The sequence below is a fragment of the Streptopelia decaocto genome, assembly GCF_964273445.1.
Source record: "Streptopelia decaocto genome assembly, chromosome: 26".
Lineage (NCBI taxonomy): Eukaryota > Metazoa > Chordata > Aves > Columbiformes > Columbidae > Streptopelia > Streptopelia decaocto.
Genome location: NC_138681.1, coordinates 282,983 through 298,998, shown reverse-complemented (window position 1 = coordinate 298,998; position 16,016 = coordinate 282,983). Strand labels below are relative to the sequence as shown.

Here is a 16,016-nt window from a genome sequence, read left to right as displayed (position 1 = left end):
CAGTCTGGATCTGTATAAAAGCCAGTCCAACTTTAGGCTCCTCATCCACTTCTCTTGCCTTCTCCTCTTTGGTGCACAGGTGAGTTGCAGCCTCCTTTGCCTCAGTCTTTCTCTTGTTCTCCTCTGTCTTTTGGCCTTACCTGGGTCTTTTTCTTGATGTAGCTTTTCTGTTAGCCTTGCTCCTTGATTCTGCTCCCAGCATCTCCGTTCTCCTTGCCACAATGGAGAAAGGTGCAAGAAGGTCTTGACGATGTTTCTAGGGCCCCCTTGGGAACTGGGGCACTTTCATCTCTCTTCCTCCCTATGCAGCCTGTCCCTGCTCCCCAGCCTGTGCCTTTTCTCTTCCCGAGAACACTGTCCGGCTGCACCTCACATGCTGCCTGTGCTTTCCCTGCCCTCTCTCCCAGGTGAACCTCCATCCCGCAGCCATGTCCTGCTACGACCTGTGCCAGCCCTGTGGCCCAACCCCTCTGGCCAACAGCTGCAACGAGCCCTGTGTCAGGCAGTGCCAGGATTCCCGGGTGGTGATCCAGCCCTCTCCTGTGGTGGTGACCCTGCCCGGACCCATCCTCAGCTCCTTCCCCCAGAACACCGCTGTGGGATCCTCCACCTCCGCTGCTGTTGGCAGTATCCTGAGTGAGCAGGGAGTGCCCATCAACTCCGGGGGCTTCAACCTCTCTGGCCTTGGTGGCCGTTCCTACAGCAGAAGGTACCTGCCCTGCTAAAGCCGGACTGGACGTTCAGTGAGTGCATCGACCAGGAAGCCCAAATCCATGTGCCGGACTGAGGACGGAGCTGCTGGCCAGGGTTTCCAGATGGGCTGAGTACCAGTTTGACCTCCTGCAGGGAAGCGAAGGAATCAAGGTGCCAGCCTGTTCTGTCTGGAAACACAGCCAACTGATGTCTTCTTCTTCTGCTGCTTTCTTCTCTGCATCACGAGTCCCTGTTGTCTATTGTTGTTCTGTGCTACCGTTTCGTCTTGAAACAAGCTGAGCAGGAGTCCTACTCTTCATCCTCTCCCCATGTGTGTGGAAGGAAGAAACATGTCCCATTGCTGTGAAGGGGTGCCTGACTTTCAGCTGCCCTTGTAGCAGCTTGCACAAGGTCCCTTTCACCATGTGCTGCACTTTTAAATTCTTTAGACTTATTAAAGTTTATGCTGCATTGTAATTTGAGTCTCCTTGTGTTCTTTCCTTCCTTGGATGCCCATCAAAGATGCCCAGATTAAAAAGTGATGGTACACAGGGTAAAGGCATAGCTAAATGTGTGTCATTGTCTTGGGGGATACAGAGGACTGCAGTCCCATGGAAATGATCACTGGCTAGGGACTCCCTTTTCTATGAGATTAAGCCATCCAAACCACCCACATCATTTGGGCCTGAATACCAGACATCCTGTGTCTCTCATCCAGCCCAGTGATGGTTTCCATGGCTCCAAGATGGGTGTTGTATGTGACAGATTGCCAAAGTGTTTTGTTCCTTCACTTCTGTCCCCAGACTGTCTCTTTGTACCTCCAGACCCCTTTCTGAATGACTGAGCAATGTTGGCAGCAGTGCAGAATCACAGTTGGCACCTTGCATGACCTCTGACCCACAATACTGCAGTGAGTGCACATATGAAGCATCTTTCTGTGCCTTTAAAACCAGAGAAAGCAAAGAAAGAAATGTTCCAGGATACAGCCATTGTTTCTTCCTGCCTTCCAGCCATGAACAGCAAGACCGGTGACATCAGGGAAGAAGTACATTTACTCATGTGTGGAGTTGTCATGTATTTGGTGTGGTCAGCTCATTGAGAACACAGTGGCTAGTTCTGCCGCAGGGGATAAGCTGCCTATCCCTTCCTCCCACATGCTCTAGTCCTCTGCAGATGATATTTTGCCCCGTGCACCCCACTCCTACTTCAGGTAGAGCAAGGGGCATCTCCTGTGTTTTCCCACACCCTGTGAGAACCCCTATGGTGTCATTCCCCACAGCTAAAGCCCTGTCTTCCTTGAAAGACAGCCGCTGTCACCAGCCCCCCTGTACCCTGCGGTGCAGGAAGGCCCTTGGGAAAGGCACTCTGCATCTACAGTCCTGAGCTGTGCTGAGTTGACAGCAGAAGACAGGGAGGGTGAAAAGATCATACGAGGCAGAGATGGCAGCATCTGCAGCATGGGATCAGAAAGAGCGGGGCGTGGCAGAGCATGGGAGCCTTCAGGCAGACCTTCACCACGTGTACTGACTGCGAGACACTCAAGGTGTGCCAGAAGACTACCTGTGGATTTTCTGGGGCAGGGATGTGGTTAAAAGGAGCATCAGAAGAAAAGAGAGATTTTGCACTGATACCATGAATGTAAGCTTCCTTGCTTGAAGGAGGAATTCCTCCCCCACCATTGTTATGATAGATGAGTTGGTGTCCTGAGTCCCAGGTGCACAGGAGACTTCCTCTTCTCACAAATCAGTGGCCTGAATTCAGGGAGAAAACACTCAGTAGCCCTGATGAGCCTCACCTGGGGGCTCATACTCCTCCCTCTCCCCTCTGACCCAGGGCTCTATTTAAGCTCATGTCCTGGGCTCTGAGCCCTTTCCTAACTGTGGTGGCAGGAGTGTAAGCCTCCTGTTGTTCTGCAGATTTACTTATGCCTGATTGTGAGTCCCATTGATCTGGACCATAAGTTACCTACTGATTTCTGAGACTTTTCTGGGGTCTGTGTGGGAGTTATGGCTCTGGTCAGCAATGAGTGGGCTCTGTTGGGCCAGGTTACCCTCACTGGATCTGCTCCTGATGTGTGGACTAGTGCGCTGCTTGTTGTCAGTCCTGCTCCATCATCACAAAGTTGGTGGCTGAGCTGGCCTCTGGGCTGCACCTGCCTGCTGTGTCTGCATGTTCCTTGCTCAGGTACTGTGCATGCTGATCATTTTTTTAATATTTCTGTGTAATTTGTATTGAAAACGTACTGGCCTCTAATACTGTAGCTTGAAAGGATCCTGTGTGGCTGAATGGACAGGTCAGGAACAGGGAAATGAAAAGGCAGCATTGCAGGGAACATAAGTAGATTCCCCATTTCTTTAATTGTGATGCTTTGCATGCAAGATGAGCTTGTTGTTAAACACATGACATGCACAAAGGGTGGCTCTGGGCCTGGGGCACTCTGGATCTGTATAAAAGCCAGTCCAACTTCAGGCTCCCCATCCACTTCTCTTGCCTTCTCCTCTTTGGTGAACAGGTGAGGTACAACCTCTTTGCCTCTCTCTTCCTTTCTCTTGCTCTCCTGTTTGGCTTCTGAAGTTGTTAGAGCATCTTCTGACACTGGCTAGTTTTTGTGACTCTCAGCTCCTTGCCACTACTATGGGAGGTGGGAGATGACCCTGAGTTTCTTTGCAGGGAATCCTTGGGAACAGGGGCACTTTCATCTCTCTTCCTCCCTATGCAGCCTGTCCCTGCTCCCCAGCCTGTGCCTTTTCCCTTTCCGAGAACACTGTCTGGCTGCACCTCACATGCTGCCTGTGCTTTCCCTGCCCTCTCTCCCAGGTGAACCTCCATCCCGCAGCCATGTCCTGCTACGACCTGTGCCAGCCCTGTGGCCCAACCCCTCTGGCCAACAGCTGCAACGAGCCCTGTGTCAGGCAGTGCCAGGATTCCCGGGTGGTGATCCAGCCCTCTCCTGTGGTGGTGACCCTGCCCGGACCCATCCTCAGCTCCTTCCCCCAGAACACCGCTGTGGGATCCTCCACCTCCGCTGCTGTTGGCAGCATCCTGAGTGAGCAGGGAGTGCCCATCAACTCCGGGGGCTTCAACCTCTCTGGCCTTGGTGGCCGTTCCTACAGCAGAAGGTACCTGCCCTGTTAAAGCCGGGCTGGACATCCAGAGCTGCATTGACCAGGAAGCCCAAGGTCTGGTGCTGGATTGAGGACGGATCTACTGGTCTGGGGTTCCAGATGGACTGATCATCCTTGTGCCCTCCTGCAAAATGGTAGGGGAATCAAGGTACCAGCCCTTGCTGTCTGGAAAAAATGGCCAACTGATGTCGTCTTCTTCAGCTGTTTTCTTCCCTGCATCATGAGTCCCTGTTTTCTCCTGCTGTCCTATGCCATCATTTCACCCTGCAGCAAGCTGAGAGGCCTCCCAGCCATCATCCTCTCCCTATGTGCGTAGCAGGAAGACATGTGACCCACTGCTGTGAAGGGGTGTCTGACTGTCAGCTGCCCTTGTAGCAGCCTGCATGGGGTCCCTTCCATCATGCCCTTCTTTGTTTCATTCTTTAGACTCATTAAAATTTATGTTGCATTGTGAGTTGAGACTCCTCATGTTCCTTCCCTCCTGGGGTGCCAAGCCAAGCTGAACGGGTGAAAAGTGAAGCAATGCGGGGGCAAGTGGGTGGATGAATAAGAGGCTATGGTGGACCTTCCTCATGCTTAGAGGAGCTGAGTACCCTCAAGGGCCACAGTCATTGGAAGAGACATGCAGCAGTGGAAGGGTGTGTGGTAGTGTCTGAGACTGGGAAGGGTGGCTAGGAGCTCTCCCAAGGGATATGTGAGCAACATGTGAATCTGGATACTGGGTTCCAGTTGATGAGGCAAGCCATTAACCTGCTGGAAGACATTTCTCTGCAAGCCAAGACCCACCTTTCTAAGGCTCTGATTGCGTGTTATCACTTGGATTGTGTCCTTCTCTTTTCTCATCCAAGCACTTCTTCCAAACCCTGGAACTGGAGGAAGTCCCAGAGGAGTTGAAGTGGTATATGGAAGCCAGGTGAACTGCATAAAAGGAGATGAGGGTGCTTGGCTAGGTTTTTTCACAGTAGGGATGGGCTGTGCATGGGTGTTTAAAATGTGTAGGGAGAGGGATGGACACACAGGGAAGGTCCTCTGTCACCAGAAGGGGATGGATAGTGGCGGTGGCAAGTCCAGGAAACTCTGTGGACACTAGGAGGAAGCAGGAAAGTCATATTTGCTCACAAAAGAGCAATGTTGTGGGCAGACGCACTCTGTGTTGTGGAGTCCTTCTGCATGTGTCACTGTGTCCTGAAGGGATGCCAGTCTGGAGCAGATGTGCAGTAACTCCTAGTGAACTACCACTCAGCTGCTGAGCAGGCTGTGTCAGGAGAGGTCTCAAACAGTGATCCTTTTGTCCCTCAAACAAGACCTCAAAATGTGGAGACTGAGGGAGCTGTACCCTCCCAGTTCAGTTCTTAGGCCCTCCATCCCGTGCCCTTGTCCTGCAGAGGCAATGCTTTGCTTCTGTGAGTCTGACAATGCTTCCAGTAGAGAAGAAGGCAACTCTGTGCCGTGCTCCTCCAACAGTCCTTGCACAGACGTGTGGACCATGTCTGCTGCTGAGCAGGGCTGGGTGTCCTGTGGAAAACGTGCCGAGTATTTGGTCATGCCGGGTGTGCCAGCAGTCTGGATGGCCAAGGCAGAAGTTGTGGCAAAGACAGGGACAGGAAGAGGGAGGTGTATGGATTGGCCAGCATGTGCCTTGGACGCTGGGCTGCCTTGTTCACTGGGCTGCCTCCAGCTTCACCAGAGGTGTTCAGCAGAGAGCGCTGGGAGGGGAACAGCCTTCGTGCCTAACCAGTAGTACTCTGCTGCTTAAGGCAGCTAGGGATGAAGGAGAGAAAGCAGATGGCAAAAAGAGCCTAGCAAGCTTATGTTGAGGGCAAACATCAATCTAAGAGAGAGTCTAAAACCCAAAAGCAGAGGTGCCCAGCCTAGAAAGGGGATACCTACTACAGTGTGAGTGAGCGCTGCATGAGGGAGATCGACTGATGGCATTGACCCTTGCATGGGTATGTCCAGGTCGAAGCCTCAGGTTTAGGAGGAGACCTGCCTCGTTTGTCAGGAAACACTTTGAAATGAGCCCCTGGAGGGCAGGAGTCTGGCATCACCCTATGAGGCAGAACACTCCTCATCACTGGCTGCAGCATCACCCCATGTTGAGCAGTCACTTGCCTGGAAACATTTTGGCCTCTAATACTGTCACTTGAAAGGAGCCTGTGTGGCTGAGTGGACACGTCAGGAACAGGGAAATGAAAAGGCAGCATTGCAGGGAACATAAGCAGCGTCCCCATTTCTTTAATTGTGATACTTTGCATGCAAGATGAGCTTGTTGGTAAACACATGACATGCACAAAGGGTGGCTCTGGGCCTGGGGCAGTCTGGACCCGTATAAAAGCCAGTCCAACTTTAGGCTCCTCATCCACTTCTCTTGCCTTCTCCTCTTTGGTGCACAGGTGAGTTGCAGCCTCCTTTGCCTCAGTCTTTCTCTTGTTCTCCTCTGTCTTTTGGCCTTACCTGGGTCTTTTTCTTGATGTAGCTTTTCTGTTAGCCTTGCTCCTTGATTCTGCTCCCAGCATCTCCGTTCTCCTTGCCACAGTGGAGAAAGGTGCAAGAAGGTCTTGACGATGTTTCTAGGGCCCCCTTGGGAACTGGGGCACTTTCATCTCTCTTCCTCCCTATGCTGCCTGTCCCTGCTCCCCAGTCTGTGCCTTTTCCCTTCCCGAGAACACTGTCCGGCTGCACCTCACATGCTGCCTGTGCTTTCCCTGCCCTCTCTCCCAGGTGAACCTCCATCCTGCAGCCATGTCCTGCTACGACCTGTGCCAGCCCTGTGGCCCAACCCCTCTGGCCAACAGCTGCAACGAGCCCTGTGTCAGGCAGTGCCAGGATTCCCGGGTGGTGATCCAGCCCTCTCCTGTGGTGGTGACCCTGCCCGGACCCATCCTCAGCTCCTTCCCCCAGAACACCGCTGTGGGATCCTCCACCTCCGCTGCTGTTGGCAGCATCCTGAGTGAGCAGGGAGTGCCCATCAACTCCGGGGGCTTCAACCTCTCTGGCCTTGGTGGCCGTTCCTACAGCAGAAGGTACTTGCCCTGCTAAAGCTGGACTGGACGTTCAGTGAGTGCATCGACCAGGAAGCCCAAATCCATGTGCCGGACTGAGGACGGAGCTGCTGGCCAGGGTTTCCAGATGGGCTGAGTACCATCTTGACCTCCTGCAGAGGAGGGAGGGAATCAAGGTGCCAGCCTGTCCTGTCTGGAAACACAGCCAACTGATGTCTTCTTCTTCTGCTGCTTTCTTCTCTGCATCACGAGTCCCTGTTGTCTATTGTTGTTCTGTGCTACCGTTTCATCTTGAAACAAGCTGAGCAGGAGTCCTACTCTTCATCCTCTCCCCATGTGTGTGGAAGGAAGAAACATGTCCCATTGCTGTGAAGGGGTGCCTGACTTTCAGCTGCCCTTGTAGCAGCTTGCACAAGGTCCCTTTCACCATGCGCTGCACTTTTAAATTCTTTAGACTTATTAAAGTTTATGCTGCATTGTAATTTGAGTCTCCTTGTGTTCTTTCCTTCCTTGGATGCCCATCAAAGATGTCCAGGTTAAAAAGTGATGGTACACAGGGTAAAGGCATAGCTAAATGTGTGTCGTTGTCTTGGGGGATACAGAGGACTGCAGTCCCATGGAAATGATCACTGGCTAGGGACTCCCTTTTCTATGAGATTAAGCCATCCAAACCACCCACATCATTTGGGCCTGAATACCAGACATCCTGTGTCTCTCATCCAGCCCAGTGATGGTTTCCATGGCTCCAAGATGGGTGTTGTATGTGACAGATTGCCAAAGTGTTTTGTTCCTTCACTTCTGTCCCCAGACTGTCTCTTTGTACCTCCAGACCCCTTTCTGAATGACTGAGCAATGTTGGCAGCAGTGCAGAATCACAGTTGGCACCTTGCATGACCTCTGACCCACAATACTGCAGTGAGTGCACATATGAAGCATCTTTCTGTGCCTTTAAAACCAGAGAAAGCAAAGAAAGAAATGTTCCAGGATACAGCCATTGTTTCTTCCTGCCTTCCAGCCATGAACAGCAAGACCGGTGACATCAGGGAAGAAGTACATTTACTCATGTGTGGAGTTGTCATGTATTTGGTGTGGTCAGCTCATTGAGAACACAGTGGCTAGTTCTGCCGCAGGGGATAAGCTGCCTATCCCTTCCTCCCACATGCTCTAGTCCTCTGCAGATGATATTTTGCCCCGTGCACCCCACTCCTACTTCAGGTAGAGCAAGGGGCATCTCCTGTGTTTTCCCACACCCTGTGAGAACCCCTATGGTGTCATTCCCCACAGCTAAAGCCCTGTCTTCCTTGAAAGACAGCCGCTGTCACCAGCCCCCCTGTACCCTGCGGTGCAGGAAGGCCCCTGGGAAAGGCACTCTGCATCTACAGTCCTGAGCTGTGCTGAGTTGACAGCAGAAGACAGGGAGGGTGAAAAGATCATACAAGGCAGAGATGGCAGCATCTGCAACATGGGATCAGAAAGAGCGGGGCGTGGCAGAGCATGGGAGCCTTTGGGCAGACCTTCACCACGTGTACTGACTGCGAGACACTCAAGGTGTGCCAGAAGACTACCTGTGGATTTTCTGGGGCAGGGATGTGGTTAAAAGGAGCATCAGAAGAAAAGAGAGATTTTGCACTGATACCATGAATGTAAGCTTCCTTGCTTGAAGGAGGAATTCCTCCCCCACCATTGTTATGATAGATGAGTTGGTGTCCTGAGTCCCAGGTGCACAGGAGACTTCCTCTTCTCACAAATCAGTGGCCTGAATTCAGGAAGAAAACACTCAGTAGCCCTGATGAGCCTCACCTGGGGGCTCATACTCCTCCCTCTCCCCTCTGACCCAGGGCTCTATTTAAGCTCATGTCCTGGGCCCTGAGCCCTTTCTTAAATGTGGTGGCAGGAGTGTAAGCCTCCTGTTGTTCTGCAGATTTGCTTATGCCTGATTGTGAGTCCCATTGGTCTGGACCATAAGTTACCTACTGATTTCTGAGACTTTTCTGGGGTCTGTGTGGGAGTTATGGCTCTGGTCAGCAATGAGTGGGCTCTGTTGGGCCAGGTTACCCTCACTGGATCTGCTCCTGATGTGTGGACTGAGTGCGTTGCTTGTTGTCAGTCCTGCTCCATCACCACAAAGTTGGAGGCTGAGCTGGCCTCTGGGCTGCACCTGCCTGCTGTGTCTGCATGTTCCTTGCTCAGGTACTGTGCATGGTGATAATTTTTCTAATACTTCTGTGTAATTTATATTGAAAACATACTGGCCTCTAATACTGTAGCTTGAAAGGATCCTGTGTGGCTGAATGGACAGGTCAGGAACAGGGAAATGAAAAGGCAGCATTGCAGGGAACATTAACAGCGTCCCCATTTCTTTAATTGTGATGTTTTGCATGCAAGATGAGCTTGTTTGTAAACACATGACATGCAAAAAGGGTGGCTCTGGGCCTGGGGCACTGTGGATCTGTATAAAAGCCAGTCCAACCCTAGGCTCCTCATCCACTTCTCTTGCCTTCTGCTCTTTGGTGAACAGGTGAGTTTCAACCTCCTTTGCCTCTCTCCTTCTTTCTCTTGCTCTCCTGTTTGGCTTCTGAACTTGTTAGAGCTTCTTCTGACACTGGCTAGTTTTTGTGACTCTCAGCTCCTTGCCACTACTATGGGAGGTGGGAGATGACCCTGAGTTTCTTTGCAGGGAACCCTTGGGAACTGGGGCACTTTATTCATACTTTCTTTGTAAGCTGCCTGTCCCTGCTCCCCAGCCTGTGCCTTTTCCCTTCCCAAGAACACTGTCTGGCTGCACCTCACATGCTGCCTGTGCTTTCCCTGCCCTGTCTCCCAGGTGAACCTCCATCCCGCAGCCATGTCCTGCTACGACCTGTGCCAGCCCTGTGGCCCAACCCCTCTGGCCAACAGCTGCAACGAGCCCTGTGTCAGGCAGTGCCAGGACTCCCGGGTGGTGATCCAGCCCTCTCCTGTGGTGGTGACCCTGCCCGGACCCATCCTCAGCTCCTTCCCCCAGAACACCGCTGTGGGATCCTCCACCTCCGCTGCTGTTGGCAGCATCCTGAGTGAGCAGGGAGTGCCCATCAACTCCGGGGGCTTCAACCTCTCTGGCCTTGGTGGCCGTTCCTACAGCAGAAGGTACCTGCCCTGCTAAAGCCGGGCTGGACGTCCAGAGCTGCATCGAGCAAAGCCAGGTGCCGGAATGAGGACTTCTCTGCTGGCCAGGGTTTCTGGAGGGGTTGATCACTGTCTTACCCTTCTGCAAGGGAGGGGGGGAAGCACAGTGCCAGCCTGTGCTGTCTGGAAACACGGCCAACTGGTGTCTTTTTCTTCTTCTGTCTTGTTCTCCACATCATGAGTCTCTGTTTTGTCATGCTGTCCTGTACCACGAGTTCATTCTGAAACAAGCTGAGAGGCTCATCAGCTTCGCCCAGTGTGTGTAGGACAAAGACATGCATCCAATTGCTGTGAAGTGGTGTCTGTCAGCTGCCCTTGTAGCAGCCCACATCAGGTCCTGTCCTCCATGCCCTTCTTTGTTTCATGTTTCAATTTCATTAAAATTTATGCTGCATTGTAATTTGAGACTCCTCATGTTCTTTCCTGTGGGTTACCCAGCCAAGATGTCCAGGGGGAATTGTGATGCAATGGAGGGGAAGAGGTTGAGTGAAAAAGGGGCCATGGTGGACCTGTCTTTTGTGTAGAATCTGAATAACTTAAAGGGATACAATCATTGAAACAGACATGGTTCAGCTGAAGTGTGTGGATTTGCCTGGGTATAGTAAGACTGGCTAGGATCTCCCCTGCAGGGACAACTGAGCAACAAAAGAATTGGGATACCGGCTTCCAGTTGATTAAGCAATCCATTAACTTGCTGGGAGATGTTTCTGTGCAGGCTAACACCCACCTGGCCAAGGCTCTGATTGCGTGCTGCCACTCAGAATATGTCCTTCCCTTCTCTCATCCAAACTCTTCTTCCAAACCTTGGAACTGGACAGAGACCTGAAGGACATGCAGGGACATGTAGCAGCCAGGTCAAGTGCATAAAGGGAGATGTGAGTGCTTGGCTAGGTTTTGTCACAAGAGGGATCAGTTGAGCATGGGTGTGTAAAATGGATAGGGGAGTGGGACTGACACACAGGGATGGTCCTCTGTCACCTGAAAGGGAATTTTTGTGTCAGCAACACATCTGGGTAAATCTGATGAGGTCTAGAAGGGAGTAGGAAAAACATTTTACCCCCCACTGGAGCAGTCTTGTGGTCAGAAGCATTTCAGTGTTGTGGAGTCCTTCTGCGTGTGTCACTGTGTCCTGAAGGGATGCCAGTCTGGAGCAGATGTGCAGTAACTCCTAGTGAACTACCACTCAGCTGCTGAGCAGGCTGTGTCAGGAGAGGTCCCAAACAGTGATCCTTTTGTCCCTCAAACAAGACCTCAAAATGTGGAGACTGAGGGAGCTGTACCCTCCCAGTTCAGTTCTTAGGCCCTCCATCCTGCCACTGCAGAGGCAATGCTTTGCTTCTGTGAGTCTGACAATGCTTCCAGTAGAGAAGAAGGCAACTCCGTGCCGTGCTCCTCCAACAGTCCTTGCACAGATGTGTGGACCATGTCTGCTGCTGAGCAGGGCTGGGTGTCCTGTGGAAAACATGCCGAGTATTTGGTCATGCCGGGTGTGCCAGCAGTCTGGATGGCCAAGGCAGAAGTTGTGGCAAAGACCGGGACGGGAAGAGGGACGTGTATGGATTGGCCAGCATGTGCCTTGGACGCTGGGCTGCCTTGTTCACTGGGCTGCCTCCAGCTTCACCAGAGGTGTTCAGCAGAGAGCGCTGGGAGGGGAACAGCCTTCGTGCCTAACCAGTAGTACTCTGCTGCTTAAGGCAGCTAGGGACGAAGGAGAGAAAGCAGATGGCAAAAAGAGCCTAGCAAGCTTATGTTGAGGGCAAACATCAATCTAAGAGAGAGTCTAAAACCCAAAAGCAGAGGTGCCCAGCCTAGAAAGGGGATACCTACTACAGTGTGAGTGAGCGCTGCATGAGGGAGATCGACTGATGGCATTGACCCTTGCATGGGTATGTCCAGGTCGAAGCCTCAGGTTTAGGAGGAGACCTGCCTCGTTTGTCAGGAAACACTTTGAAATGAGCCCCTGGAGGGCAGGAGTCTGGCATCACCCTATGAGGCAGAACACTCCTCATCACTGGCTGCAGCATCACCCTATGTTGAGCCTGGAAACATTTTGGCCTCTAATACTGTCACTTGAAAGGAGCCTGTGTGGCTGAGTGGACACGTCAGGAACAGGGAAATGAAAAGGCAGCATTGCAGGGAACATAAGCAGCGTCCCCATTTCTTTAATTGTGATGCTTTGCATGCATGATGAGCTTGTTGGTAAACACGGCATGCACAAAGGGTGGCTCAGGCCTGGGGCAGTCTGGACCTGTATAAAAGCCAGTCCAACTTTAGGCTCCTCATCCACTTCTCTTGCCTTCTCCTCTTTGGTGAACAGGTGAGGTACAACCTCCTTTGCCTCTCTCTTCCTTTCTCTTGCTCTCCTGTTCGGCTTCTGAACTTGTTAGAGCATCTTCTGACACTGGCTAGTTTTTGTGACTCTCAGCTCCTTGCCACTACTATGGGAGGTGGGAGAAGACCTTGCGTTTCTTTGCAGGGAATCCTTGGGAACTGGGGCACTTTCATCTCTCTTCCTCCCTATGCTGCCTGTCCCTGCTCCCCAGCCTGTGCCTTTTCCCTTTCCGAGAACACTGTCCGGCTGCACCTCACATGCTGCCTGTGCTTTCCCTGCCCTCTCTCCCAGGTGAACCTCCATCCCGCAGCCATGTCCTGCTACGACCTGTGCCAGCCCTGTGGCCCAACCCCTCTGGCCAACAGCTGCAACGAGCCCTGTGTCAGGCAGTGCCAGGACTCCCGGGTGGTGATCCAGCCCTCTCCTGTGGTGGTGACCCTGCCCGGACCCATCCTCAGCTCCTTCCCCCAGAACACCGCTGTGGGATCCTCCACCTCCGCTGCTGTTGGCAGCATCCTGAGTGAGCAGGGAGTGCCCATCAACTCCGGGGGCTTCAACCTCTCTGGCCTTGGTGGCCGTTACTGCGGCAGAAGGTACTTGCCCTGCTAAGGCCGGACTGGACATCCAGAGCTGCATCGACCAGGAAGCCCAAAGCCAGGTGTCGGACTGAGGACGGAGCTGCTGGCCATGGTTTCCAGATGGGCTGATCATCCTTGTGCCCTCCTGCAGAGGAGGGCGGGAATCAAGGTGCCAGCCTGTTCTGTCTGGAAACTCATCCAACTGATGTCTTTTTCTTCTCCTTTCTTCTCCACATCATGAGTCCCTGTTGTCTCCTGCTGTCCTGCACCACCGGCAAATTCTACATCATGTTGAGAGGGTTCCTGCTCCCTCTATGTGTCTTGGAGGAAGACGTGTGTCCCATTGCTGTGAAGGGGTGTCTGACTGTCAGCTACCCTTGTAGCAGCCTGCATGGGGCCCCTTCCACCATACCCTTCTTTGTTTTATTCTTTAGACTTATTAAAATTATGATGCATTGTAATTTGTGCCTCCTCGTGTTCCTTCTGTCTTGGGATTTCCAGCAAAGCTTTCCAGGGTGAAATGTGATGCAGTGGCTGGCAAAATAATGGTTTAGCCAAAGGACTGTTGTTGATTAGTATCTTGGAGAAATGGCAGGGGTTGTCCAAATGAATTATCACCTGTTTAAGACTGTCCTTTATACATGACAAAGCTATCCAAAGGCATCCACATTCCTTTGTCTTTAACATCAGAGTTTTGTGTCCCTCAGCAAACTCCTGTGATGTTTTCCATGGTGTCAAGAGTTGTGTGCTGTTTAAGAGATGCCTAAAGACATGATGTATCCCTTCTCTTCTTTCTCCAGACCATCTCTTTTTTGTCCCTCAGCTGCCTTTCAGAACTATTCACCCATTAATAGCTGCAGAGTCACTGCTTGGGAGATTGTAGGACCTGTGGCCCATGACAATGACTGAGGGCATTTAGTATGTCCCTTGTACATGGAATGAACAAAACAAAGATACATTTCAGAATGCAGCCATTGTGAATTCCTGCCTTTCTACCCTGAAGTTCAAGACCACACATATCATGGAGGAAAGTAACCTTGCCCATGTGTTATGTTGTCATGTATAATAGCTGGTGATGTAGGAGAGTAGAAGCTGCCTATCCCTTCCTCCCACATGCTCTAGTCCTCCACAGATGATATTTTGCCCCGTGCACCCCACTCCTACTTCAGGTAGAGCAAGGGGCATCTCCTGTGTTTCCCCACACCCTGTGAGAACCCCTATGGTGTCATTCCCCACAGCTAAAGCCCTGTCTTCCTTGAAAGACAGCCGCTGTCACCAGCCCCCCTGTACCCTGCGGTGCAGGAAGGCCCTTGGGAAAGGCACTCTGCATCTACAGTCCTGAGCTGTGCTGAGTTGACAGCAGAAGACAGAGAGGGTGAAAAGATCATACGAGGCAGAGATGGCAGCATCTGCAGCATGGGATCAGAAAGAGCGGGGCGTGGCAGAGCATGGGAGCCTTTGGGCAGACCTTCACCACGTGTACTGACTGCGAGACACTCAAGGTGTGCCAGAAGACTACCTGTGGATTTTCTGGGGCAGGGATGTGGTTAAAAGGAGCATCAGAAGAAAAGAGAGATTTTGCACTGATACCATGAATGTAAGCTTCCTTGCTTGAAGGAGGAATTCCTCCCCCACCATTGTTGTGATAGATGAGTTGGTGTCCTGAGTCCCAGGTGCACAGGAGACTTCCTCTTCTCACAAATCAGTGGCCTGAATTCAGGAAGAAAACACTCAGTAGCCCTGATGAGCCTCACCTGGGGGCTCATACTCCTCCCTCTCCCCTCTGACCCAGGGCTCTATTTAAGCTCATGTCCTGGGCCCTGAGCCCTTTCTTAAATGTGGTGGCAGGAGTGTAAGCCTCCTGTTGTTCTGCAGATTTGCTTATGCCTGATTGTGAGTCCCATTGATCTGGACCATAAGTTACCTACTGATTTCTGAGACTTTTCTGGGGTCTGTGTGGGAGTTATGGCTCTGGTCAGCAATGAGTGGGCTCTGTTGGGCCAGGTTACCCTCACTGGATCTGCTCCTGATGTGTGGACTGAGTGCGCTGCTTGTTGTCAGTCCTGCTCCATCACCACAAAGTTGGAGGCTGAGCTGGCCTCTGGGCTGCACCTGCCTGCTGTGTCTGCATGTTCCTTGCTCAGGTACTGTGCATGGTGATCTTTTTTCTAATACTTCTGTGTAATTTGTATTGAAAACGTACTGGCTTCTAATACTGTAGCTTGAAAGGATCCTGTGTGGCTGAATGGACGCGTCAGGAACAGGGAAATGAAAAGGCAGCATTGCAGGGAACATAAGCAGAGTCCCCATTTCTTTAATTGTGATGTTTTGCATGCAAGATGAGCTTGTTGGTAAACACATGACATGCAGAAAGGGTGGCTCTGGGCCTGGGGCAGTGTGGAGCTGTATAAAAGCCTGTCCAGCTGCATGCTGCCTCATCCACTTCTCTTGCCTTCTCCTTGGTGAACAGGTGAGTTGCAACCTCCTCTGATTTAGTCTGCTTTCTTTTGTTCTACTGTTTTTCCTTGGCCTTGGTTGAGTCTGTTTCTTGCTGTAGCTTTTGCTGAGAGCTGGGTTCCTTTATCTTTCTCTCATTGTCTCTTCTCTTTCCTTTCTAACAGGGAGTGGTACAATAAGTTCATCTTTGTGTTTTCAGGGACCCCTCTATGACTGGGGCTGGTAACGGGCTCTTCCTCCCTATGCAGTCTGTCTCTTCTCCCAAACCTGTCCCTTTTCTCTTGCTAAGGACGCTGTCTGGCTGCACCTCACATGCCGCCTGTGCTTTCCCTGCCCTCTCTCCCAGGTGAACCTCCATCCCGCAGCCATGTCCTGCTACGACCTGTGCCGTCCCTGTGGCCCAACCCCTCTGGCCAACAGCTGCAACGAGCCCTGTGTCAGGCAGTGCCAGGACTCCCGGGTGATCATTGAACCGTCTCCTGTGGTGGTGACCCTGCCCGGACCCATCCTCAGCTCCTTCCCCCAGAACACCGCTGTGGGATCCTCCACCTCTGCTGCTGTTGGCAGCATCCTGAGCGAGCAGGGAGTGCCCATCAACTCTGGGGGCTTCAACCTCTCTGGCCTTGGTGGCCGCTACTGCGGCAGAAGGTACCTGCCCTGCTAA

The 16,016-nt window shown here is 52.1% G+C and overlaps 6 protein-coding genes across 6 annotated transcripts; all 6 read left to right on the top strand.

The window, feature by feature from the left end:
• Positions 1–428: 428 nt before the first annotated feature.
• On the top strand, positions 429–725 carry LOC309450233 (feather keratin B-4; the record flags this gene model as incomplete). Its single annotated transcript, XM_082072965.1, has 1 exon — positions 429–725. The coding sequence occupies one exon, from the start codon at positions 429–431 to the stop codon at positions 723–725; it is 297 nt and encodes a 98-aa protein (XP_081929091.1).
• A 2,806-nt stretch (positions 726–3,531) lies between these two features.
• LOC309450232 (feather keratin B-4) lies at positions 3,532–3,828 on the top strand (the record flags this gene model as incomplete). Its single annotated transcript, XM_082072964.1, has 1 exon — positions 3,532–3,828. One exon carries the CDS (start codon positions 3,532–3,534, stop codon positions 3,826–3,828), a length of 297 nt encoding a protein of 98 aa, XP_081929090.1.
• A 2,732-nt stretch (positions 3,829–6,560) lies between these two features.
• LOC309450231 (feather keratin B-4) lies at positions 6,561–6,857 on the top strand (the record flags this gene model as incomplete). Its single annotated transcript, XM_082072963.1, has 1 exon — positions 6,561–6,857. The coding sequence occupies one exon, from the start codon at positions 6,561–6,563 to the stop codon at positions 6,855–6,857; it is 297 nt and encodes a 98-aa protein (XP_081929089.1).
• Positions 6,858–9,665: 2,808 nt separating this feature from the next.
• LOC309450230 (feather keratin B-4) lies at positions 9,666–9,962 on the top strand (the record flags this gene model as incomplete). The annotated part of the gene is made up of 1 exon (XM_082072962.1): positions 9,666–9,962. The coding sequence occupies one exon, from the start codon at positions 9,666–9,668 to the stop codon at positions 9,960–9,962; it is 297 nt and encodes a 98-aa protein (XP_081929088.1).
• A 2,667-nt stretch (positions 9,963–12,629) lies between these two features.
• LOC309450229 (feather beta keratin-like) lies at positions 12,630–12,926 on the top strand (the record flags this gene model as incomplete). Its single annotated transcript, XM_082072961.1, has 1 exon — positions 12,630–12,926. One exon carries the CDS (start codon positions 12,630–12,632, stop codon positions 12,924–12,926), a length of 297 nt encoding a protein of 98 aa, XP_081929087.1.
• Positions 12,927–15,719: 2,793 nt separating this feature from the next.
• On the top strand, positions 15,720–16,016 carry LOC309450228 (feather beta keratin; the record flags this gene model as incomplete). Its single annotated transcript, XM_082072960.1, has 1 exon — positions 15,720–16,016. One exon carries the CDS (start codon positions 15,720–15,722, stop codon positions 16,014–16,016), a length of 297 nt encoding a protein of 98 aa, XP_081929086.1.